The sequence below is a fragment of the Patagioenas fasciata genome, chromosome 16 (assembly GCF_037038585.1).
Source record: "Patagioenas fasciata isolate bPatFas1 chromosome 16, bPatFas1.hap1, whole genome shotgun sequence".
NCBI lineage: Eukaryota > Metazoa > Chordata > Aves > Columbiformes > Columbidae > Patagioenas > Patagioenas fasciata.
In genome coordinates, this window is record NC_092535.1 from 10,491,897 (window position 1) to 10,517,753 (window position 25,857).

The window sequence follows — 25,857 nt, forward strand, 5'->3', positions numbered from 1 at the left end:
GACCTACTGTGCATGGGAATCCGCGCCTGCAGACAGGTGAGTGAGCTGGAAAAGATCTGCCAGCCCACCCCACCCCAGCAGTGCTGCTGCTCTGGTGGCGATTTGGGAAGGTGGAAAACTTTGGATTGATCAGCATGTGCATGGGAGAGGCCTCTGGAGCCCTCCAGCCACAGGAGCCCCATGTGCTTTTTAACTTGGGAGTTTCTCGGGAGTGTCGGTTTTAAGGTAAAGTGTTTGGAGGTCTCGAAGTACCTTAGGAGCTTTTAAGCAAGAATACTTAGACAAAGTTTGATGGCGAGAATGTCTGGCTTTGAGCTGAAGGTGGGACTAAATGACGTCCTGAGACCCCTTTTGACCGGGGTCATCCTGCGAATTTAGGAAGTGCTGCCCACAGCAGACATGAACAAGAAAGGAAAAGAAGGAGCTCTAAGTGTTTCTGGTTGCAGCAATGACTGGTTTGGCTATAAATGGCGATTGTGACATATTAAAAGCAGAGTAAAAATGCTGTTTTCTACTCTTGTAGACAACTTAAAGAATATAGGAGACCAGCATGTGTAATACTTCACGTTTGAGACCTATGGGTAGCATCACATGAAGGAAATCTATCCATCTCAATCTACTGATCTGATAAAATTACTAGTTAACATTTTCAACCAAAGTACCTTTTGTGTAAGAGACAAAAGCAAAATCAAAACCAACAAGCCCTCTCAAACCCAAACTATAACCTCTGACTAATCTAAGGTCACATAGTTTTCCTTCCACTAATAATGTTTTGGTTTACAGTATTTAGAGCTTCAACTTGTATGTGAATCATTTCAGCTGGGGAATGGCTGTAAATACTTTGCAAATGAACGCAATGAGGAGAACTAGAGAAGTAATAAACCATTCAAACTCAACAGTGTTTTCTGAACAGCCACCTACCTTGGAAGCTTTCTTATTCTCTGCCTCTTTCCTGCTGACTTTCTGGGATCTTTTAGTTAGATCTTCAAAGAGAATAGCACAACATTAATATTAAATCACTTTTACAGCACGTGTTATTTAATTGAGATGCTTAATACTATTTTTTTATGCGAGAGAAGGCAGGTAACCTTCATTGCCACCTTTCTAGGAGCCATCCTCGCACGTCACATCTGAACTCACACTGTCGCTGTCACTTGTGTGAAGCAGGAAAACACTGATGTTTGTATTTCAGGAGGGATTTTTTTACACATTATTGGGTCAAATGTGAACAGCAAAAATAATTTCAGAGAAATGAAATTAAAAATGTGTAAAAGTTGTAGGTACTTATGCATGTTATTCACATGAACAAAAATAGGAAAAATGTTTGGAATTCCTGGTTTTCACAAGCAAAAAACTCTTGGCTGGTTTGGCATAAACTCTTCATCCACATGATGCTACCTTTCGTTCTTCAGCTCTTCATTCCTCTTCTACCTACCATCTTGTTTTACAAACTGTTATTTGCAAAGGTGTTTAATTAATGTGTCTGTAGCCTTGAAACCTTTGTGAATATTTATGGAGTTGACTCTTGGATCAGGTAAATTTAGGAGGGGATGGATGTTCAGACTATGCCTGATGTAACTTTTTCTTCTTTATATAAAAACTCTAGTATTTGTGAACTTGCCCATATTATCCCTTGAGGGATAAAAATTGTCTTTATTATTATTATTGTATCAACTTTAATACTGTTTATTACTGTATGTTAATTCTACAGCTAACATTTGTCTCGGGATCTAACACAGCAAGACTTTTCTGTTCAAGTGTGAGATCTTTCCTGGCTCACTAATCTCTTATGATATTTTCCACACCTTTATTCTGTGTATGAGGCTTGTAATAAGCAGTACCTCTACGTAATGAATGATTTGGATAAAAAATTCAGTATGAGGTGACATACTTAGAGTATGATGTGACCTGAAGTGAAATCTGTAAAACTAAAATAAGTTGGCTGATTTTTTAACTCAAAACTGTGCTTTGCCATGTTGCCACTCTTGGATGCTGTAGCTGCATTCCCGCTGCAGTTCTGTGTATTCCTAAGGCATTTGTATGGCATTGCAATGCTGCAGTGAGCCATCAAAACAATCCATATTAATCAACAGCTGTATTCTCCACACATCTCGTTAATTTGGGCCTGAATAGCGGATTTTACTAACCTACGATGGAGATGGGTGGGAGATCTGGAAGGTTCATTTTGTTGCTCCTTGACAGGTTGCATTCTGTCTTCTCTTCGATGACCATGTGAGAACGGGCAGCTCTGACCACACTGTAGCACAGTAGGAGGCTTAGGAAGATGCTCTTACTTTCCATCCTGGGGAGGAAAAATTCCATTGTCATGAAAACCAAAGCTGATACAAACCTGCGCGTAGAAGAGAAACAAAGATATGAACGTCAGCTATGGTTTTCTGTCGGCTTGTGCAGCTTTAGCAACATTTGGCAGTTCTTTCCGGCACTTTGCCTCTGATACGGAGTGCCTAAGACTATAGTTCTCTGAGTGGGAAAATATTCTCTCAAACATAACTCTCCTAGAGGGAATATTTTTCTTGATTCTTTGCTCAAAAGGTTTATTTTCCCAAGAGCTGTGAGTGAGCTCCTCCCACTGCTTTTTACAGAGGTGTTTCTTGTGTGAGAATTGCTGTCACTTTTGACCAGCAAAATCACATCATTAGATTTGTCCTAGGAAATCTTGTTTACAAATTAATGCTAGAAAACCTAGAAAAATAGTGATAATTAAAAAAAAATAATAATTTGTTATTTGGGGTTTTTTATGTTTCCAATGAGTTTTCTCCATTTAAAAAGCAGTAATGAAGAAATACCTTGTTTTATTATACTCTGATGTGGCTGCTCTGATCCCACAGTAAATCATAGCCATAACTCAGGCAGGTTATAAAAGACCTAGTCCCATAAAGCATTTAGGGGCCTTAGGGTTTAGTATGTACTTAAACTTCGAAGATGTAACGAAGTCTGTGGGATTTGAGCACACTTATGGGGAAACCTGAGCTTTGCCATACAATGTGGCCATATACCCTGGAAGAAAGTCCCTGGCTCCTTTTCTCATAGATTAACACTGCTGAAGTTAGAAGTGGATTTTTCACCGGAAAGGGAGTGAAACCAGATGTTTTGAGCAATTAATCTGGTTGTAATGACTTTTTTCTATACAGAAGAGAGACTCTTTTATTGTTTTTCCTGTGTCCTTTCACAAAAGATGTCCAAACCTGATGGAGATTTCTTGATGCATTCTGTTCTAACGCGTATATATGCAGATAACCCTTTAGATTGTAACCATAACCATTCAGGTGAGTTAGAACTTATTTTTATGTAACTAACATTACCAACCTGACTATTCCCAATGATGTGTTTGCTTTAGGCCTATGCTTGAAATTCCAGAAAGACCTGAATAACAGGTCAAAAAGCTTGTCTACATTTTCCAAATACCCAGTTGGTCAAAGAAAATACATTACTTAAAAAAAATCTTAGCTTGGTTACATTTAAGTATGCTGATTTTTACAGGATCTAGGCATACAGGGAAGGAAGAAGTGTTTTATGATGAGGGTGGTAAAACACTGGAACAGGTTGCCCAGAGAGGTGGTGGATGCCCCATTCCTGGAGATGTTCAAGGTAAGGTTGGATGAGCAACTTGATCTGGGTGAAGATGTCCCTGCTCTTTGCAACAGGGTTTGATTAGATGGCCTTTAAAAGTCCCTTCCAACCCCAACTATTCTATGATTCTATGCTACAGGGCATGTCTATGACAGGTAGATGGAGACATTTGGGATCTTCTTGTTTCCATGCTCTGAGCTGGAGTGATGAGAGCAAGCTGTGTGCTGGAAGCTGTTTAGATTTGCACACAGGGGTGTTCATGATGTAGATTTTGCTTTTTAAAGCAAGTTTTTAGCCTGGGTACAGGATATTCTCTATAATGTATCTATAATTTTCAGATCAGTGTGTGCTGCCCATCTGGACCACTGGCACAGCTGGCATGTAACTGTCAGCTGGAGACCATGTCGACTCCAAAGTACCATTTAAATTAACTTCTTTGAGGCCAAAACATTATTTCTGTTATAATTCCTTGTCTTATCTCAGCACAACTGCCAATGGATGAAATTGCACCTGTGCAAATGTAATAAAATAGTGAGATTTAACAGCTTATATCTGTTCACTTCAAACAGTGACATCTGAACATGCTCTGGTGTTAAAATACCAAACTAGCTGCATGTGTTGATTTGAAACCTCATGCATGTGGTGGGATTTTTTTGCCAAAAGCACTTAGCTGGTGGGAATTTTACAGCCTTTGAGTGACTGTTTGAACCTGGAGAATGCATATACTGGTGAATATGCATTTGATCTGAAAACTATACCTACTGATGAGAAAGGTAACGTTCCTGAGAGCAGCATGGCCTTCTAGATGTGTGCAGCAGAATTAATGAGAAGGTGAGAGGTGGAAATCAGAACTGAAGATGAAAAACGAAGTGCTTGTAATCCTGGATTTTGTCTTTTCAAGAGGGTTTTACTTTCCAATTTTGTTCGTTATTTTTCTAATTTTCCTTCTGGGACTCACCGGAGACAGTTTAAGGCAATCAGACTATTTTCCTTAGCTCCAGCAAGCTTTACATCTGCTTTTCTATGAACACTTAGTTTTAAAAGAGTTTGTTTTCCTATTGAACTCCTAACAAAAGACAAGTAAATTGCTTTAATAACCTCCTTCCAGTTTTGGGTGATGATATGGGAGGGAATAGAAAAATTCAGTCTGTAAACAATTGGCTCCAGGACTGGTGCTACAGGCAGGGCTTTGGGTTCTTTGATAACGGCTGGTTTTGCAAGACAGCGGTCCAAACAGTGAAAGGTTTATCTCGCAGGGGCAAAAGGATGCTGGGACAGGAATTAGCAGGCCTCATTTGGAGAGCTTTAAACTAGACTCGAAGGGGGGTGGGGTTGTAGCTGGGCTTGCATCAGTAGGGCATCACTCTAGAGTTGATGAAGGCTGGGAGGCCCCCCACACCCCTGGGGTGAAATCGGTGTGCTCACTCTCTGAAGTGCCTGCACACCAATGCGTGCAGCATGGGGAATAAGCAGGAGGAGTTAGAAACCTGTGTTAGGGCAGGAGATTATGACCTGGTGGCAATTACGGAGACATGGTGGGAGAGCACACATGACTGGAATGTGGTCATGGATGGCTATGTTCTTTCAGGAAAGACAGGCCAGCCAGGCATGGTGGTGGAGTTGCTCTTTATGTGAGAGTGCAACTACAATGTATTGAGTATTGTCCAGGCACAGATGAGAAGCGAGTTGAGAGTCTATGGATGAAAGTTAAGGGGCAGGCTGGCAGGGGTGATACTGTTGTGGGTGTCTATTATAGGCCACCAGATCAGGGTGAGGAAGTTGATGAGACCTCTACAGACAGCTGAGAGCAGCCTCACAGTCACAGGCCCTGGTTGTGGTGGGGGATTTTAACTTCCCTGATGTTTGCTGGAAGGACTACTCGGCCAGCCAGCCATGGTCCAGGAGGTTCCTCCAGTGCTTTGACGAGAACTTTCTGATGCAAAGGGTGGAGGAGCCGACTACAAGAGGTGCAGTGCTGGACCTCATCCTCACTGACAAGGAGGGTCTGGTTGAAGCTGTAAAGGTCAAGGGCTGCCTTGGTTGCAGCGACCATGAGAAGGTGGAGTTCAATATCTTATGTGGCAGGAGCAGGAGAGCCAGCAGAATTGCAACCCTGTAATTCAGCAGGGCAAACTTTGACCTTTTCAAGCAATTACTAGAGGAAATCCCATGTGCAAGGCTGCTGGAAGGTAAAGAGGCCCAAGATAGTTGGTTAGTGTTCAGGGACTGTTTCTACTGGGCATGAGATCAGAGCATCCCGACATGTAGGAAGTCAAGGAAGGGAGCCAGGAGACCTGCGTGGTTAAACAGGGAGCTGCTAGGTAAGCTCAAGTGGAAGAGGAGAGTTTATAGATCATGGAAGGAGGGGCTGGCCACTTGAGGAGAATATAAGGCTGTTGTCAGAGGGTGTAGGGAGGCAACTAGGAAAGCTGACGCCTCCTTAGAATTAAACCTGGTGAGAGGGATCAAGGACAACAGGAAGAGCTTTTTCCAATACGTGGCAGATAAAACTAACACCAGAGGCAATGCAGGCCCACTGATGAACGAGGTGGGTGCCCTGGTGACAGAGGATACAGAGAAGGCAGAGTTAATGAACGCCTTCTTTGTCTCTGTCTACTCTGCTGGAGGCTGTCCTGAGGAGCCCCGTACTGCTGAGGCCCCAGAGGAAGGCAGGACAATGGAGGAGTTTGCCTGGGTTGATGAAGACTGGCTTAAGGAACAGTGAAGCAATCTGGACACCCATAAATCCGTGGGTCCGGATGGGATGCACCCGCGGGTGCTGAGGGAGCTGGCTGAGGTCATTGCTGGGCCATTCTCCGTCATCTTTGCCAAGTCTTGGGAAACAGGAGAGGTGCCTGAGGACTGGAGGAAAGCAAATGTCACTGCAGTCTTCAAAAAGGGCAAGAAGGAGGACCCGGGTAACTGTATACCAGTCAGCCTCACCTCTATCCCTGGGAAACTGATGGAACGACTGATCCTTGGTGCCATCTCAAGGCATATCAGGGATAAGAGGGTCATTAGGGGCAGTCAGCATGGCTTCACCAAGGGGAAGTCGTGCTTGACCAACCTCATTGACTTTTATGAGGACATAACAAGATGTATGGATGATGACAGAGTGGTGGACGTGATCTACCTTGACTTGAGTGAGGCATTTGACACATTCTCCCACAGCATCCTCACAGCTAAACTGAGGGAGTGCGGTCTGGGTGACCGGGTAGTGAGGTGGACTAAGAACTGGCTGAAGGGAAGAAGCCAGAGAGTTGTGGTCAATGGGGCAGAGTCCAGTTGAGGCCTGGATCCAGTGCAGTGCCTCAGGACGAGGGAATAGAGTGACTGTCAGCAAGTTTGCTGGTGACCCCAAGCTGGGAGGAGTGGCTGACACTGGAAGCTGTGCTGCCATCCAGAGACCTGGACAGGCTGGAGAGTTGGGTGGGGAAAAATTTAATGAAATATGCAAGACTCTACACTTTCCCTTGTTATCTGGGTAGGAACAACCCCAGGTTCCAGTATAAGCTGGGGAATGACCTATTAGAGAGCAGCGCAGGGGAAAGGGACCTGGGGGTCCTGGGGACAGCAGGGTGACCATGAGCCAGCACTGGGCCCTTGTGGCCAGGAAGGCCAATGGTACCTGGGGTGGGTTAGAAGGGGGTGGTCAGTAGGTCAGAGAGGTTCTCCTGCCCCTCTGCTCTGCCCTGGGGAGACCACACCTGGAATATTGTGTCCAGTTGTGGCCCCTCAGTTCCAGAAGGACAGGGAACTGCTGGAGAGAGTCCAGCGCAGCCACCAGGATGCTGAAGGGAGTGGAGCATCTCCCGTGTGAGGAAAGGCTGAGGGAGCTGGGGCTCTGGAGCTGAAGAAGGGGACACTGAGGCGTGACCTCATTAATGTTTACAGATATATAAAGGGGGAGTGTCAGGAGGATGGAGCCAGGCTCTTCTCGGTGACAACCAACGACATGACAAGGGATAAGGGGTTCAAACTGGAACACAAAAGGTTCCATTTAAATGTGAGAAGAAACTTCTTGATGGTGAGGGTGTCAGAGCCTGGCCCAGGCTGCCCAGGGAGGTTGTGGAGTCTCCTTCTCTGCAGACATTCAAACCCGCCTGGACACCTTCCTGTGGAACCTCAGCTGGGTGTTCCTGCTCCATGGGGGGATTGCACTGGGTGAGCTTTCCAGGTCCCTTCAACCCCTGACATTCTGGGATTCTGTGATTCTCTGAGTGTCTTTAGGGGCTTATCATTTATTGCTGTAATGAAGCTAAAATGTGCTAGGGAAATTTGACATGGAAATTATTTTAATTGTTTATGGGGCTTAGTCTTGCACAGCGCTGAAATCTAACCACTGAATGTCCTGGGTTTGGCTAGGATAGAGTTAATTTCCATGGGAAGCTGGGAGGAGACACCACCAGAACAGCTGACCCAAACTCACCAAAGGGTTGTTCAATACCATATGACATAATACTCAGTATATAAACTGGAGGAGCTGGCTGGGGGTGGGTGTCACTGCCTGCGAGCAGTCTGGGCATCAGTTTTCTGGGTGGTGAGCAATTGCATTGTGTATCCCTCACTTTTTCTATTCTTCTATTTGATTATTGTTGTTGTTTATCTCTTCCTTTGTTGTCCTGTTAAACTGTTTTTTATCCCAGCCCACAAGTTTTAACTTTTATTTCCAGTTCTCCTCCCCAGAGCACCAGGGAGCATGGTGGGCTGGGAGATGAGGAGTGGGTGAGCAGCCACATGATACGTAGTTGATGGCTGAGGCTAAACCACAACATTGAACTTCAGCCACAGTTCAGCAAATTATGTAAGTAGATGGTTAATGTGTGCCCTTTATTGTCAAGAGAAAGACAGGAATACATTTAAAAACAAAACAAAAGAAAGCATTTAAAGTTTGTTGACTCTCATCAGAGACTGCAGTACCCTTTTCTATGCTATTTCCTCTGTGCTTTGGCTTAACGTATTTAACATGCAAATAACATATTTTAATACTTACACAAATCATTAGCTCTCAGACATTTTCCCTCAATGTAAATTTGGAAAATGACAAATTGTATGAAACAGCTATTGTCTCTTTTTAATTTATTTTTTGAGATGTCGTCTTAGAAGTCTTCATGAAGAAATTTGATTTCCCCAGAAACACCCTGTACATTTGACTCATTTCCTGTCACAACTGATTTTAGTCTATTTAGAGATTTATCCTCACACAACAGACTGAACAGTTCAAGACATTCATAATAAAGCCTGCCATAAACACTAGAAGACACAAGCTGAAATTTTCTTAGAAGGTCTGACAAATTTGGACCAACTCATGAATAAACCGACAAAATTATAAATAGCTGAAAACGACTGCTTAGAAAAAGCAAATGTTAAAGTACATGAAGAAAGAAATATAAAATACTGGAAACTATTACACTGCTCAGTAACTCACTGACAAATCCTCAGCTATGTTGTGCTGCTGTGTTCCCATTTTGAAAAGGACAGGCAGGGAAAAATTTAACAAAATATAACAAGGGCAAGTGTAGAGTCTTGAATCTGGGTAGGAACAACCCCAGGTTCCAGTGTAAGTTGGGGAACGACCTATTAGAGAGCAGTGTAGGGGAAAGGGACCTGGGGGTCCTGGGGACAGCAGGGTGACCATGAGCCAGCACTGGGCCCTTGTGGCCAGGAAGGCCAATGGTACCTGGGTGGATTAGAAGGGGGTGGTCAGTAGGTCAGAGAGGTTCTCCTGCCCCTCTGCTCTGCCCTGGGGAGATCACAGAGGGAATTCAAGGAAAAAAAGCAAGAATTAGTGGATGCCTTGAAAGATGTTGAGATTTTAAAATGGAAAGAGACAGAAAAAGTTAGGAAATTAAGCACTGAGGTTACCAGGATGACTGGGGAGATTCTGGATGATTATTTCATTGTCACTTGGAACCATGCTATCCAGTCTTTAGAGCAATCCCATTTCAAGCATCAGGTTTCAGCAAAGGAATAGAAATAAGGGAGATTATGTGTTAACGGGTGTTTGGAGGGAAAGGAATGACAAATGACTCCACCTGAGAAAAGCAGAAATCACTAATGCTCCAGGCTGCTCCCCACAGACCCAGCCAGGGGTTCCTCAGCAGTGTTAGTTTCCTAATAGCAAGTCAGGATTGACTGCACAGAATGCAAAGCAAAGATACGTGTTTTTTGAAGACTTTAAAGGGCACTGTCACGATGTAAATACCAAGAAATAGCTGCTACTCATCCTCAAACCACAAAATAATTTAAAATAAAAGCAATGCAAGCAAAGCTCTCCCCTCAGGACAAACCAGGAGGCCCTATTTGAAGTTGATGCTGAATCTCAATGCATTTGTGTTCGTTCAGTGTTGGGGGAGTGGGCTGAAAATGTTAGGTTCCCATGGACCTCTCACATACTCCTGAGGTTCTAGGAGAAGGATCATGGGGCCAAATCTTGTAGAGCTTTTGGTGTTTAGGTAGCCACTTGAATTCCTCAATCCCTTCCCATGTGCTTCCACGCTCCCCGGAAAACTCTTTGCCAACCCCACTTAACACATCTGCCCACCTAACACATGTGCCCCTGAAATATGAGAAGAGTGGAATGAGTGTGTAATAAACAGCTGCTTTATGAAAATGTGGTCATGTAGTATGCGTGCATATTTAAAATGTGCTCAATTCTGGGTGGTTTCTAGCCTTTGTGTGTTATGAGGTGGGCCCTTGGAAGCATGAGAAGGAAAAGAACAGCGTGTTGCTGTTCCTCAGTTATGTTCTTGTCTTTGAGCTCATAGGCCATTTGGGGATTAAGTTTTCATGCTTTTCAAATGCAATTGTGAAAGCCAAATACTTGAGGATATCTAAAACAATAAAAACCCAATAAATTTTTAGTTTTCCAGGGAATATGTTTTCCTCAGCATTCTGATCTACGAATGTTTTGCTTTAGGTACAATTTGGCAGTTGTGATAGACTGTACAGGCTGTTGGAGGATGACCAATACTGTTTGTTTTATACAGCCTGCACTTCAGACTGAGGTGAATGTTGCTCTGGGATTGCCCATAAAGTTATGTTTCCTAATGTTTTCTAATCTGATTTAATCTTTAAATATTTATTCCTTGACTCAGCTAGCTGGTGATGCATCATCCATGTTAGTGATAGGGGAAACCTATTTCTTAAGAAGGGAGGAAACATTATAGCCATGACTTGACTTGCTGAAATTTTGTAGGATAAGAGGTGACTATTTTGGTCTTCTCTCATCCTCCTCATAAAGACAATTTCTGGTGTGGCTTGATAGAATGGGAAGGCGTATGCATGCAACAACTGTAAGAGATGTGCCAAACAAGTTTTAATTTCTGGCACAATTCCCTAAGCTATCTACAAAAATGAAAAACTATTCAGGGCTCCTGCTGCTGAGAAATCCTCAATTAGCTACTCTAGTAGAAGTGAAAGCAAGAGTATAGAGAAATAATTGAGGAGATATTGTGTGGCAAATATTTTAGCATATTATCTTGAACAAAATGACAACTGTTGAGGAAAACTGTCGGGAAACTCAAGATCTAAGAGTTCCTTAACTAATGTTAAACGTAAAAGGTTCTACCACTTCAGCAGAGAAATCTTAATCTATGATTTAAGGAGTTGCTGAAATACAGTACGTGCATCGAAGATTGGGTACAGCTGTGGTGATGAGCCTTGCTGATCAATCCAGGATGTGTGCACCTGAAGGGGACCTACAAGAAAGCTGGAGAGGAACCTTTTACAAGGGCTTCTAGTGATAGGACAAGGGGTGATGGCTTTAAACTGAAAGAGGGGAGATTTAGATTAGATGTAAATGAGAAATAGTCTATTATGAGGCTGGTGAGGCAATAGAACAGGCTGCCTGGAGAAGCCATGGACGTTCCATTCTTGCTTGGAAGTGTTGAGGGCCAGGTAGGACAGGGCTTTGAGCAACCTGGTCTAGTGTAAAGTGTCCCTGCTGATGGAAGGGGAGTTGGAACTAGATGATCTTTGAGGTCTCTTGCAACCCAAACTATTCTATGATTCTAAAATAAGAATAAGATTGATTACATGGTTCTTGTCTGTGTGTGGAAAAACCTGGCATCAGTGACTCAGACTTCATGCACCATATGGAAGAAAGATGTTGGAGCAGTCTTGATATCTACTCAAGATGAACAAGAGATCTGGACTATCTCTTCAAAGCACTGAGGCACAGCTTTCTTCCTGGAAGAAGGGAAATCCATTTATAGCCTCTAAGTGTGAAACAAGGTCCAAGACAAATGTCTGGAGGATATGTTTGAATTGGTAAACTACCCAGAGGAAAACAACATGCCTTCTAAGAATGAAAAAAATACGGACAAGCATTTAAGAAAACAAATATTTTACATTCAGGTTGGGAAATACTGCTCTGGAAAGCAGTGATTCAAAAGCATTCGGGATCTGTGGTAGAAACAAGCTTGCAGTGTAACACTGCTGTCAAAACTGTTAATTTAGTTCTTGAAAGTAGGACTGACTTCAACAGGAGAATATTTGATATTGGAACAGCTATTTCTGGAAGACACTCCAAGAACACCACTGAGTGAAAAGAGTTTGTATAAACTGTAAAAATGATCAAAGGAATGGGAAAGTATGTCTGAAAAGAGCTCTCAATCTCTTTAATAACAAAGAGAAACTGCAGAGTGTCTCAGTTTCTGAAGACACTTAGCAGAGTTGGAGGGAGGACAGGGTGACAGATGGGTTTTCAAGCAAGATGCCAAAAGTATAATGAGATGAAGTCACCAGAAGTAGAAGCTGGGCCTAAAAAATGTACGAGATCTGGACTGTTCTGGCCCACTAATAATTAAGCTTTAGAACATCTACCTGAAGGCTGATATGGGGTTTCTACTACAGAAGCTTAATATTATGTTTATTCATTTATTTACTTTTAATTAGAAATACGAATGCTAAGCAAAATTGCTGGGAGTTGCAAATTGCCTGTGCCATGTCCTAACTAATGATTAGACTTCCAGTTTTATTTACGATCTCACAAGTCTCTCAATCCGTGCCAGGAGTGCACATATGCACGTGTAACTTTCCATGCTTAATACAAGCACGTGTACTTTCTGTGCACATTTGCATGCGTACTGTAAATTATTTCCTTGCACAATCGCGAGTGTATTTTCCTCCCGTGCTTCCACATAAGCACGTGTAGTATTCCGTGCACGTTTGCACGTGTAAGTAAATTAACCCTCACAGGATTGCAAGTGTATTATAAATTTATCCTCGCCGAATCACGAGTGTACACTTTCCGTACTCGCTACAAGTACATGTGTCTCTTTAAAAATAATCCCGCACCGTGTTCATGCAGTGTGTTCTCCTCTGGGACTCGGGGACGGCTCTGGCATTGTTTTGGTGAAGCCACGTGCATGCACTCTTTGGACCTCCTGTTGTATTAGTTGCTGCCCCTTAATAATTTTCTTGAACTGATATCTAAACCTGTATTTAAGTCACTTTTGGAGTGCTAAGACCCTGTTTCTCACCAGTTTAATAAAAGTTGTTTTGGACCCTCTTGTCCCTTAAACAAACCTCGGGGTGCCTCCGTGACGCTGCCCTAGGTTGCTTCTCTGCCATTTTGTGTAAAACACAGGATAGGAAATAAGCCTTTGTAGATCCCACATGCTTTAGGCTCAGAAAAGTGCCTGTGTGGACTCTTTCTAACTCACATTTTTAATTGATTACAGGAGCGCACTACATCTGCTCAGCGCAGAGCTTGCTTATATTTTATCGTGTATGACAACCAATGATTCATCGTGGATGGTTCCCCACAGTGGGATTGGTCACCTTTATAATTTTGCTTTAAGCAAACATTTTGCCACCAGTGAGAAACATGGGGTTTGTTATCGGTGCCACCTTCCCAGAGAGCCCCTAAAAGAGCAGCAGCTCTTATCTCAGGGTCGCTTTACACTCGGTCACAGTCGCCTTTGAAAATCACATGGCAAAATCCACCCAAAAGTGAACTCTGCAGGAAGAATAGAAATAGGCTCATGTACATACACTCCCTTTAGAGATTTTTAGCTGGGATACTGCCATTGACGGCCTGCAAACATACTAAATAGTTAGCTAAACAGTTAAAATAATCTTGAATGGATTTGAAATGAATTAAACACTGTTATTAACGTAATGGCTTCCTAAGTGTTTGTAGGTGAGAATGAATCTCAGATTATTCTCATGCCGTGAGCATTTAAAACTGTAGAGAAAAGCAAATGAAAAAGGTGCAGTGAGTGTTTCCACTGGCCAGTGCTGCCTTCTGCTCCCTGGTAACTCAAATTCAATGTACTTAATTCAATTTAAACAGAATTTTAACCACCCGAGTCGGAGAAGTTTGAAGAGAAACAGTATGATATGAAAAACAAATTTAATAAACAAATGCTACTCGAGATGTCATTGGCTTTTCCCATTAAGTTTGCTGGTTTTAAGAAATGTTGTTAAAACTTTTAAAAAGTTATGCAATATTTATTCTATGCAAATAATGTATACAACATGAGCATGCACACTTTATTAATAAGGTGTTAACTATGTAGTCAAGTGTTTTAGTAGGTCTTTACTTTGCATAATACCAGGGCCTAATTCATGCATGCAGTTCTACTTCTGAGTCTGTGCATAAAGATTAAAGGCAACGCTAAAGATAAAAGCCTATATTGAAACTGGCAGAATTCTTTCTCCTTTTGCATTGAATTGTTTTTTTTCCATGTACAAGAAAAAATGCCCCAAAAAACCACTAAAAACAAACCTTCCTGTCTCAATCGGAAGATGGTGCTGTGTGATATACAAGAAATTAAGTAGGGAACAAAGTAGGCACAAAGATAGGAGACAGTGAGAAATGCACCCATTTAGGAAAATAACAAATGTAATAACATGAGCAGTTTTATTGTTCGTTTTCTAGTGAACGCAGTCATGATGGAAGCGCCGTAGAAATGTAGGTTGGAAGAAAACTCTTGATATTGCACGGTAATCATAAATTAGCCCTACGTTTCAACTTATTAAGTATATAAAACAAGTGTTGCTTGCTGAATGTGCACGAAGATAATATTATGAATACTAATGGAAGACCAGACACTTGGATACATTTAGCGTAGAATTACGTTTTTATGACATGTTATAGAGAGAAAAGTCAGGGGAAACGAGAAAAAGGATTACGGCCCAAAGCTTGAAGATAAATATTACAAAACCACATAAAATCTAAACCTTTAAAATCTTTCAGGAGTTATGAAAGCTTCGGGGAAATAAAGATTTCATTTCAATATTATATAGTAATTTCATTTACCTCACTTGGACAGGGACAAAAAATAAGTTAGTTAACCAATTGAAGCAGCGTAAAAACACAGCTTAGGAAGTGTAACATAAAAATTGCACAGTAATAGAGTGTATAAATATAATATAACATTTTAAAGGATTTCAGAAAAAAACTTAGATACAAGTAGATTAAACTAAGAAGCAAAATTTGCGACAAAAAAATTGTAGAGCCGGGGATAGCAGACGGAATCACACCAATCTAAATCACGGGCAATACTGAAAATAGAGAAAGTACAGTCAGACTGAAAACAGAAGCGAATAAATGCAGAAGAGCAGAAAAGGTGAAATATGAAAGTAAAGAGAGTTTTAAGATTTACTGCTTCGCAGGCCAGGGAGGTAGATTTGCAGCATTGATTCAAGCGTAAAGGAAAACAAGTCTCTTCAGTGCCACGTACCGGTAAAATGTGATCTTTTAAGTCCAGGCACCACAGGGGAAGTGAAATATCCTGTGGAAGGGGTTAAATGTTTCGGTCCTGCTCAAACAGTGGATTTCTGATTCATCAGACTGTAAGGAGAGCCAGGGCAGGTCGCGTCCCCGTTCCGTGGATCCGCAGACAACATCAGCAAAGCTCTCGGAGCTGTTTGCGCTCCCGTCTGCCTGCCGAGCAGGCAGATTTAAATATCACCTTCTCCCGAAAGCAACGCAGAAGCATTTATGAAGTTTTAGCTGACAAAATTATAACTATGATGGACAGTCTATTGTTTCCTACTTGAATTTCTGCTTTCTCTCAGTGCCCTTATTTGGATTTCTTTTCCTCCTTTCTGTCTTTGACTGTTGCTCTGAAAAATTCTCCTGCAAAGTTGACCCTCAGCCCCTCCTTTTTCTCCCCATTTGAAAGCCACAGGGACAGTCGTGATGCAGAGACATTTGCAGCCGGTGGCAGCAGAGAAAGGCAGCCAGACTTTCTGTCGCTCAGGTAAAACAATGTTCAGAGCAGGGGAATAACTGAAAAGACCTGCCAAGAAAAATATCTGTCAAGCTGTTTAGTTCTTGTTTTGGGCTCATTGCAGCAAAATTCCATATCTGGCAGTCTCGCTGACTAGAAAAATCAATATAAACCCTGGGCATGTGCACGAGCAGCTCCTCAGCTGTTTCCTAAGCATGAAAATAGAGGATTTTTTCATTGATTGCCTCAACTTCAATGAGGTAGATTTGTTGAGTAACTGAAAGTTAGAACCTCGTGGAGGAAAGGCTTTTTTAACTGCGTGCACAAAACCCAGATGAGTTTACCAGAATGTGGACACAATTATCCAAAGCATATCTAATGGCTCTTTATAATTTCGAGGGTTTAATTACATAATAGAAGAAGGAACCGAGCTACACATTTGTAACACTCTCTTAATGTTCCTCACGAAGCTGTAGGCTGGCAGTATTAGTGAAAAGATGTGATCAGGAATGAAGTTTTTGATGTGAAACCAGCCATTTGTGGCCAACCTGCAGTGCTTTGCAAGCCAGCAGAGAGGCACTGGAACTAAACCAGGCAATAAATAGATATTTGTTAAGCATCCCTATGATAACATGACTTGTACCATGGAAATTTGGGGCTTAGGCCATTTTGCTTGTAATCCTTTTTGATCTAACTAAAAGTTAGTTTCCCCACTTGATTTGGAATGTGTGTGGATGACCTTACCTAAATTTCGCAACATCAATTTAAGTACCTAAATTCAGTTTGAACGTTGCTCAGTTGTTGTTACAGACAAATATAGCAAAGACCAAAAGGTTTTCTGGAACTATCATGTTTGGTGTTAAAATATGAGCAAAATTAGTTTGCAGAACATCTGGGGATTCAGTTCCTACTGCAGGAAGTGCATAGTGTTTACCCTCTGCTTTTCCAAAAAGCATCCAGAGCGTTGGCTTGGATCCTGTAGCACTTAGCGCTAACTCACCAACCGAGCTCCTGCACCAGGAAGAGGTGCATCCAGCAGCCAGAAATGTGGCAAAATCAAGTGTCTTCTGTAAGTTACCTGAACGTGCTTGAGAAGCAATGTTTGAGGGACCAGATGGGGACAAGCACAATGAGTAACTGTGTAGTGCTCTGAGTAGTTCCTCAGAGTAGCTCTGAGCAGGAGGAAGATGGGCTTGCATGACCACAGAATATTTCTGAGGCTTTTGAAAGGACAGATGTTTCTCCCTTGTTCTCTACTTTTGTTGAGTGACGAAGTGGCACACTTCACAGTAAAGTGGTTGAATTCTAGAGGGTTGGAATGTTCTCAGTCATTAAAAATGCCGTTTATCCCATGAAAAGCTTTGACAGCAATGAAATTTTCCGGTTGAAAAAATTTCAATTACAAAACTTTACGTGCTGATATTTGCAGGGATATTTACAGCATCAGCAATTTCATATCTTTTGAAAGCGCTGTTCTTGTTTTTCCATTTCAAAAGTTCGGGTTCAGAATGTTTTATTTTATATATATATATATGTTTCATTTGAAATAAAAAAATGCCTTAGTCAAAACTTCCCATAAAGAAAATCTATTTTCCTGACACTACTGTTACCTGAATTAGGGCCAAATTCTGCTCTTGACTTCTATTCCAGCCTCGAGGCACAGAGCTTACATCTCATTATACTGTAGACATTTGTGGGGTGTGATTAATTTTCTCATTTAAAGAAGAAATCCCAGGGATTTGTCCTGTGCCGCTTTGAAATCAAAGTCAACTGTCACTCTGGAAAACGACGTAGCTTTTCAGACATGATGCAGGAAGGCTGGTTTGCATCCACAGAACCAGCCACCGGAGCCTGGTGTGGATGCACATTTGTGTCTTTCTCTCCTCTGATCTCAGTCAGTATTTCATTTTCTCCCTGTTTGGCTCATTGTTTTTTTCATTGTATTTTCCATTGTTGTAAGTTTACAAAAAAACCCCACGTATTTTGCCTTTCCTTTTTTCTGTTTGTTTTTTTTTTTCTTCTTCCTTTTTTCCACAGTTGGCACATCTTGGCTTTTCTTCCGCTTCTTCTATACTGTCATGTGAGCATACTCTTCTATTCTTCTTTTTCTATCCAACTATTTCCCTTTCCTCTCTTTGATGTATTTTCAGACCCTCTTTTCTCTCTTTTATCCACATTATTTTTTAACTATCCCAACCTTTTGCTCTCTCTCAACTCCCCCATTTTGTCATCGTCTCCATCTCCTCCTGATTTCTGCTGGCTCTCTCCCCATGCATTTCATTACTGTTTGATATCACCAACACATACCCTTGTGTGACCCCTTTGCTCCTTCACACCTCCCTCCTGCCTGTGCCCAGGACCCTCCTCATGTGCACATCTGTGTACAGATGTTCTTAGTTGCATTAGGACTGGGATGATACAAGTGGAGGAGTTTTTCTCCCGTTCCCACAAGGATCTGGATACACACGTGGTCTGTTTGCCATTCAAAGATCCATGTGCATCCATCATCTGCACAGTCCATTGAATAGTCTGGGGATATTTGCAGATCATATTTTTTAACTGACTCATACAACCTCATAATAGGATTTGATGTCTTTCATGGGTATATGAGACCAGACTCCTCTTGGCAACATCTCTGATTTTGAAGTTATGTTTGTGTGGCAGCAAGCAGCCCTACCCATCCTTATTTTGCTACAAGAATGTAACACTTCTAATTCTAATGACACCAAGCTGGGGCGGAGTGTCGACCTGCTGAAAGGCAGGATGAGGGGAAAGCTGTAGACGTGGTCTATCTGGACTTCAGCAAGGCCTTTGACACTGTCTCCCATAATATACTCCTGCAAAAGCTGGTAGCCCGTGGCTTGAACAAGTGCACTCTCTGCTGGGTTAAGAACTGGCTGGAGGGCCGGGCCCAGGGGGTGCTGGTGAATGGGGCTGCATCCAGCTGGCGGCCATCGCTAGTGGTGTTCCCCAGGGGTCAGTGTTGGGTCCAGTCCTGTTTAACATCTTTATTGACGATTTAGATGAGGGGTATATGAGACCATCATCAGCAAATTTGCTGATGACACGAAGTTGGGAGGGAGTCTCGACCTGCTGGAAGGCAGAAGGGCTCTGCAGAGGGATCTGGATAGACTGGAAAAATGGGCCAATTCCAATGGAATGAAATTCAATAAGGCCAAGTGCAGGGTGCTGCACTCTGGCCACAACAACCCCCTGCAGCGCTCCAGGCTGGCACAGAGTGGCTGGAGAGCAGTCAGGCAGAAAGGGACCTGGGGGACTAATGGACAGGAAGCTCAACATGAGCCAACAGTGTGCCCAGGTGGCCAAGAAGGCCAATGGGATCCTGTCCTGTATCCAAACCAGCGTGGTCAGCAGGACAAGGGCAGTGATCCTTCCCCTGTGCTCCGCATTGGGGAGGCCACACCTGGAGTATTGTGTTCAGTTCTGGGCCCCTCAGTTCAGGAAAGAGATTGAAGTGCTGGAGCGGGTCCAGAGAAGAGCAACAAGACTGGGGAAGGGACTTGAACACAAGCCCTATGGGGAGAGGCTGAGGGAGCTGGGCTTGTTCAGTCTGGAGAAGAGGAGGCTTAGAGGTGAGCTCAGCACTCTCTAGAACGACCTGAAGGGCAGTTCTAGCCAGGGGGGATTGGGCTCTTCTCCCAGGCAGTCAGCAACAGGACAAGGGGCCATGGGCTTCAACTCTGCCAGGGGAAATTGAGGCTGGAGATTAGAAAGCAATTCTGTGCAGAGAGAGTGGTCAGCATTGGAATGGCTGCCCAGGGAGGTGCTGGACTCACCGACCCTGGAGGTTTTGAAACTGAGACTGGACGTGGCACTTAGTGCCATGATCTGGTCAATGGACTGGAGTTGGACCAAGGAGTGGACTTGATGATCTCTGAGGGCTTTTCCAACCCAGTCCATTCTGTGATTTATTTTTTTTTTCCCTCAGTTGCAAATGCTTTTATCAGGAAACCATTGCTATTCTGAAAACCATAGCAGCCTGCCTTAAGGTGTTGTTTTTTCTAATATATGAATAAGAAAGTTAGAAGCCCAGCTGAAATAGAAGTTGCTGCTATTTAGAAGACCGTCACTGATTTTATTAGGAAGAAGGTTCTCCACTTCTGCGACATGTTAATATCAAGAGGCAATATTTGTTGGCAGGACAATCTGAAGAGACAATTACAGAATGCACAAGAAGATGCTACTCAGTTCTAAGAGAAGAAATAACATGTGCCTTTAGGTGGCAATACAGTGTAAGGGAGGGAAACCCTGTCTGAGCAAAGTCAAAGTTCCACATTTCCATGCTTTTAGACACTTACAGGCTTTCTGAATCAATTTATGTCAATGACATATCTAATCAGGTGTTTTCCGATTATAAACCTTTATGGTTTTCAGGTACAGTGAGATCTGGGAATGCAAATATGAAATAACCTGCAACTAACAAAAGTCTTTTAATAGAAGGAACAGCAGAGTGGAAATTTGGAGTTTATATGCCTAATGTTTTAAAAAGGGAACAGATTATTACAGGCAAATAAATTCTTACCCATACATGACAAGATGGATCAAAATAATTAAAAATAGAGTACTGAAAAGCCTGAAACATCGTGATAGGATGAGGTTCGAGCAATCAAATGAGCCGTGGAAGAGTTCTTTTGCAGAAGGGCTATCACCTCTCAGTGAGCTTTCTCATTCTCTTAAACATGAGGTCCTGATCCCTCCCAAAACCAGATCACTTGGTTAAAGAGATTATATCTGACCCAGTTCTTTTTTTAGTATGAGGAAAGATGTAACAAATATCGTGGAAATGCCACTTTATGCACACCTGGATTTGCAAAAAATCAGTGGAAGGCAGTTTAAGATCTATATTGTAATAGCTCAGTGGTACATCTCTTGCTGCTAGTTCTGTGGAGTTGCACCGTTACAAAATTAGAGAGTTTTTCTGTAATAAGTAATGGAGAAGATGGGCCTATTTGGAGAACGTTCAGAGAAACCTTAGTGTTTGGAGAAGTGACACGTGAATGATGCAAGTGAAATTAATCCTATTCATGCTTTTGAGTAAAATATTGCAAATGGTTCCATTATATTTTGGTGAAATAATACTACATCAGTTCAGAAGAATGTGTTCTCTTTAGGCTTGGAGGTCTGGCATTTAATGCTTTCTCCTCAAATCTGAGAAATCAAATAATGTTATTTCACTGGAAACAATCAAAAATGAGCAAACTCCACACATGGCTACAGGTTAGTCCTGGATTTACCGCTGCGTTTAAGCAACATAAAAACCTGCCAACCTCCACCAGCCCCACATTGCTATGCGATGGTCATTATTACCACAGCTGCTCTCATTTCATTGCTAGGAAATTCATAATGTGAGTTGTCTTCCACTCTTACAATGATCTAAAGTTTGTCGGTCAGATTGGACCTTACTTCTTTACCTGTTGACCTCATTTTCAGAACGTGGTGACCAATCTGAGATATGATTTTGCTTTGTAATTTAAATGCTTTATTTCTCAGAGAAGAGAAATGCAGAGAGTATGGAAATACTGAAAACATGAAAGCTGTTGGATTGGAACAACACTAGGCAAAGCATTGATTGAAAAACTTCAACAATTAATTCATAGCATCTTCCGCTATGTTTATTTAATAACGGCAATGACCCACAAACTGTTAATCCTAACTTAATCATACTTAATCAGAAGCGGGTTGAACTGAAGGATAAATATTTCAAATTTGTGTTACTGCTTCAGAGAAGTAGGTGGTGAAACTTTAGAGGACGTGTCCTTAGGTAAAGGTTTCTTCACTTGCCCAAAGAGGGAGGGTGAAACAGGTTAGAACGAAGCATTGGGAATAACATGGGGAAGAAAGAGGCAATAGTGGCCTCAGTTTAAAGGTGGCAGACACACGTTCGTTTCTGACAGTAATATTTCTGCATATGCTACTTGTTGCAACTATTTCAGCTCTGACCGCATCTGTGATGGGTTTTCAGGACTTTACATTGGAACTGTTTTTAGGGAAGGGATTTTCATTACTCTTTGAAGCACCTACTGTCTCACAGCAAAACTAATACGTGGTGCAGCACTGTGCTCAAAATCTCAAATGGATGTACTACGTACATACATTCTATACATATAAAATGAGGTTTGGGAAACGCTTTGGTATTTTACATTGAATTGTTATATTCTTTTAATTTTAAATTACAAGCTCTAATGATAGTCGTAACCAAGCCATGAAAGGAAATATAGTATTTTAATTAAATAGCTAATTTACATTCTACGTTCATAGCTTGGTTTATTCATGTTACAGTCATAACATTTTTCACACCTTTGTAATTTACGGTGCTCAGAGGGATGTGTCTAAGTGCTAAAACAGGCTGTGCTCTTGGTGTCTTGGAACCTCCTAAACAGATTTGAATTGTTCTAGTAGATCTACTTTCTAACTAAACACAGAAAAGGATTTTAAGTATCCCATGACAGTCAACTACTGTTCCCACATTTCTGTCTTTTGCAACAACAATTTGTATCTGGCAGTTCCCAGTAGTGCTACCATATGTTTTCACAATAAATTGTACACTTTTTGTTGCAAAGAAATTTGAAAGGGAGGGAAAAATCCCTCACTAAAACTAAACCAGCATTAGAATAGATTTGTCTTTTTTTTTTTTTTTTCCTACCATTCAAAACTTAAAGCTACTTCAGATTAAGATTATTGATCTAATTGCCCTAATTACCCAAATTTGCCATCCTACATCAACAAATGGAGTAAACGTTCTTGGAAACTTGCTAGAATTAATCTTAAAGCATAAAACTCGTTTAACCTTTGTGCGAGAGCCACAGAACTGCATGCACATGGAATCAAGCACCACCTATTCATTAAATGCTTCAAATGTTCAGACCTCCCACGGTCTTATTTTATATGCAAGAAAGGCAATAGGCGTCTGATCCTTGCTAATACCATCAGTGTGTTTACATGTTTATGTCCATCATAGAAACATCTTGTATAAATCTGAACATATACAAGATATAATGTTCACAAAGAACAGCTGCTGGTACTGGAAGAGGGCAACAAAAAGTTTTGAAAATGGCTTAAAAAAAAAGATCTAACATTCAGTGAAATCACTTCTGAAACAGAAAACAAGATTTAACTTTCCACAATGAAGAAATGACTTATTTTTCCTCTATAATATAGAGAATTGGAGGCCAGTATGAGCCAAAACTCTGAAAGCAGTAAAAATACGTTTCATATGAAAAGATATTTTTAAGTCTAAAGTGTCCAGTTTCTGAAGGCAAAATTATCATTTGAAATGCAGAAGGAAAACACCATCTTGCTCATAAAGAAGAGTTGCAGAAATTAATATTTTCGTTTCACTGAAACTTGTTGTCTCCTTTTTTAATACATTCATTTTTTATTTAAAAAACTGGTGAGTAGCTATTACCCTTCATGTTTCAACTGGCCAGTGCTGTTATTTTTAAAGTAGATGTTGTATATCTATTCACATGTACATATAAGCAGAGAGTTTAAGCCATAGATTTCTCTGGCCCCTGTATTTTCCTTTTAGCTCGCTAAACAATTCCATATCATATGTACAGTCCCCAAGCTATATCTTCTGAAAATATTTTGTTGTAATTTAGAAAAACAGTGAATTACAAATTTATGAATAATTTGTGAATACAAACAAAACATTCACTTGAGAAATCATTTACTCACCCCAGGCATGTAGCTGAGGAAAATGTACTTCCAGCCAGATTTGAACATCATAGCTGAGGTGCTGCGCATGGGCAGCTCTGGCTTTTCTCATTGCAAGAAACTTCACTGCAAGTCAAGTGAAGCTAATCCTGCTAAATCCTTTGATTTATCTAGAGCTTCCTAGGTAATGCAGGTTTTCAGGCCTTTCTAGAGATCTATCTCGCTTAAAAACCAACCACCGAAGACAAGGAGGTAATGAAAAACTGCTGTAGCATTAAGGCATCCTGGCATTGTAGTGTCAGCCTAAGGGCAGCGAGGAACAGCAGGATACGCTCAATACATTTTGTTTAGCTGCATTAAAAAATGAACCTCCAAACGCGTTTCCCACATACCTTTCTAATAGGCCTTCTGCCGTCTGTATTTTTAACCTTCTGGTTCTGCTTCCTTTTCATACAAGTCAGAAGTAAACCTTCAATCAGTGAATTAAAGAAGTGAGAGGTCTTGCTTGTATTGAATATCCAAGACCCGTTGGCAGGGGCGGTACTTTGAGAGGGTTCTAATGTGTTTTCCTCCCTCTGCAGTGTGACGTCAAATGGGACTAGTGCTGTCAGTTCACATGGTCCTTTGTACTCACACAATAAAAGTTTATATATGAGGTACATACGACATATGATACCCCGTGAGCAGTTCCAGAGGAGCGAGCAACAGATAATGTAATTTAGAACTACTGTGTACGGTGATGTTTCTATAGCTGATACCTGTCAGTTTTGTGCCTTTGGTATTGGAAGCTGTTAAAACTTGAAAGCAAAGGCCTAAAGACTATATTCAGTGTCCTCTTGGTAGCAGATTACTTCGACAGACCCACCACAGAGGGAAGTCTATTGGTTTGGTACCTTCTATTTTGGAAGGCAGAAGGCTGGAGCTACAGCATCCAAACCAATTCCTGCTTCCCTGCTGGGTGGCAAGGACATTTTGGTGAACTGAGTCTTGCTTCTGCCAGACATGCTTGACTTCTGGTATTTGTGCCTCCGCTAACAGGGCCCAGGCCAGGTTCTCCTCTTTCTGCAGCTTTGCCTTTCTCAAGCATAAGGGTGTTTATTTAAATGGAATTTTTTATTAAGCAATTACTAAGCATAAATAAGCATTGCACAATCTGAAAAACAGTCTTCTCATTTTTACTGCATGCAAAACTGGTCAATTTTAATTTTTGCTAGAGGCACGGCAGCAGTACTGAAGGCTCTGCCCATGGAGAGCTCTGCTTTTTCATGGTCCAGAATGCACGACACATAGACTGGGAGGGCTGGGGGACTGGAACTACATGTCAGCAACCTATTAATTCAAGTTTTCCCAAGAAGAGAATAAGAAAACAGAACAACTTGAAGCAGATAAAGGCTTAAAGATTGGCACCTTAACAAGATGGTGAAATTGGGCATTGTTTCAAGGATAAGAAATTTCTAGGGTCTTTTTCTTAAGTTTTGGGGCTGTGCTGGCTCTCAAACATGCAGTCTTCAATAGCTGGAAGTCAGGCTTTCAGTAGATGAAGATATTCTCTATGATAGAGTTATGAAATGGTTTTGTAACAAAAAGCTGTCAAGATAGAGAACCAGGAACACTAAAAACTGAATTTACATGTCATTTCGGGAATAATGAAGAAATGTAATCATGTAAAGTCCTCATTTCATTTTGAAGTGGAAACCATGTAATTAGTCCTCTTTTTATTTTTTTTCCCCCGTTTTCCCTGCTTTTTGCTTTTGTTTTCAGTTTATCTGGTTTACATTAGACTGAACCTGGTGTAACATAAGGCTAACATATAGCCTTGCCAGACCTAGCGGGAGCCTCCTCACACTTGTCTGAAACCTCTGATTATTTCAGCTTCCTGTGACAGTCATTACACAGGGAATCTTTTGGCAATTTGGTTGTATATTTGCCAAACACACCTCTGAAGTTGTATATTAGAAGAAAATTAAGCTGGGAAGGGCACTGAGATGTTTTTGTTAGCAGAATACTTACTGTTGAAGGCCAGGTCTTTGAGTAATTGAAGCCAATAAGTCCAAATGAAGTTGCTATTTTAAACCATCTGTAAATTTCGACCTCAAAGTGTAGAAACTCCTAAGAATACCAGTTTGAAAAGTCTCATTGCAAATGGGCACACAGGAAAATCAGACATTCAGGATGAGCTTGGCAAGGTGGAAGGGCACTGCCTGGGTGAAGATACAAATGCACTCCTTGAAATCAAGGTGCTTGATGGGTATATACGTGTTCGTCAAATACATATTCTGTAGTACTTATTTACAGAATCATAAAGCAGTAGTATCTAATGCAGCACGTTCTCATGGTATTGCATGTGAAGGCAGGATAATACGTTGTCCAGAGGTCCACGTAGCTTCTCAAGTTCTCCCTGCTG

At 41.6% G+C, this 25,857-nt stretch overlaps 1 protein-coding gene across 3 annotated transcripts in view; it reads right to left on the reverse strand.

Moving 5' to 3' along the window:
* ASIP (agouti signaling protein) overlaps positions 1–23,974 on the reverse strand; it is a 28,727-nt gene extending 4,753 nt beyond the window's left edge. The window contains exons 1-3 of one of the 3 annotated variants that reach the window (XM_071815741.1): positions 23,846–23,974; positions 2,148–2,302; positions 922–983 (exon numbers count right to left, since the gene is read on the reverse strand). In XM_071815741.1, the coding sequence (XP_071671842.1) occupies positions 922–983; positions 2,148–2,301 (216 nt within the window). In that variant the 5' untranslated portion in view covers position 2,302; positions 23,846–23,974. Of the gene's footprint in view, positions 1–921; positions 984–2,147; positions 2,351–15,284; positions 15,947–23,845 lie in introns of those variants that run through there. The other 2 variants (XM_065850010.2, XM_071815742.1) reach the window with 2 other exon arrangements.
* Positions 23,975–25,857: the final 1,883 nt, after the last annotated feature.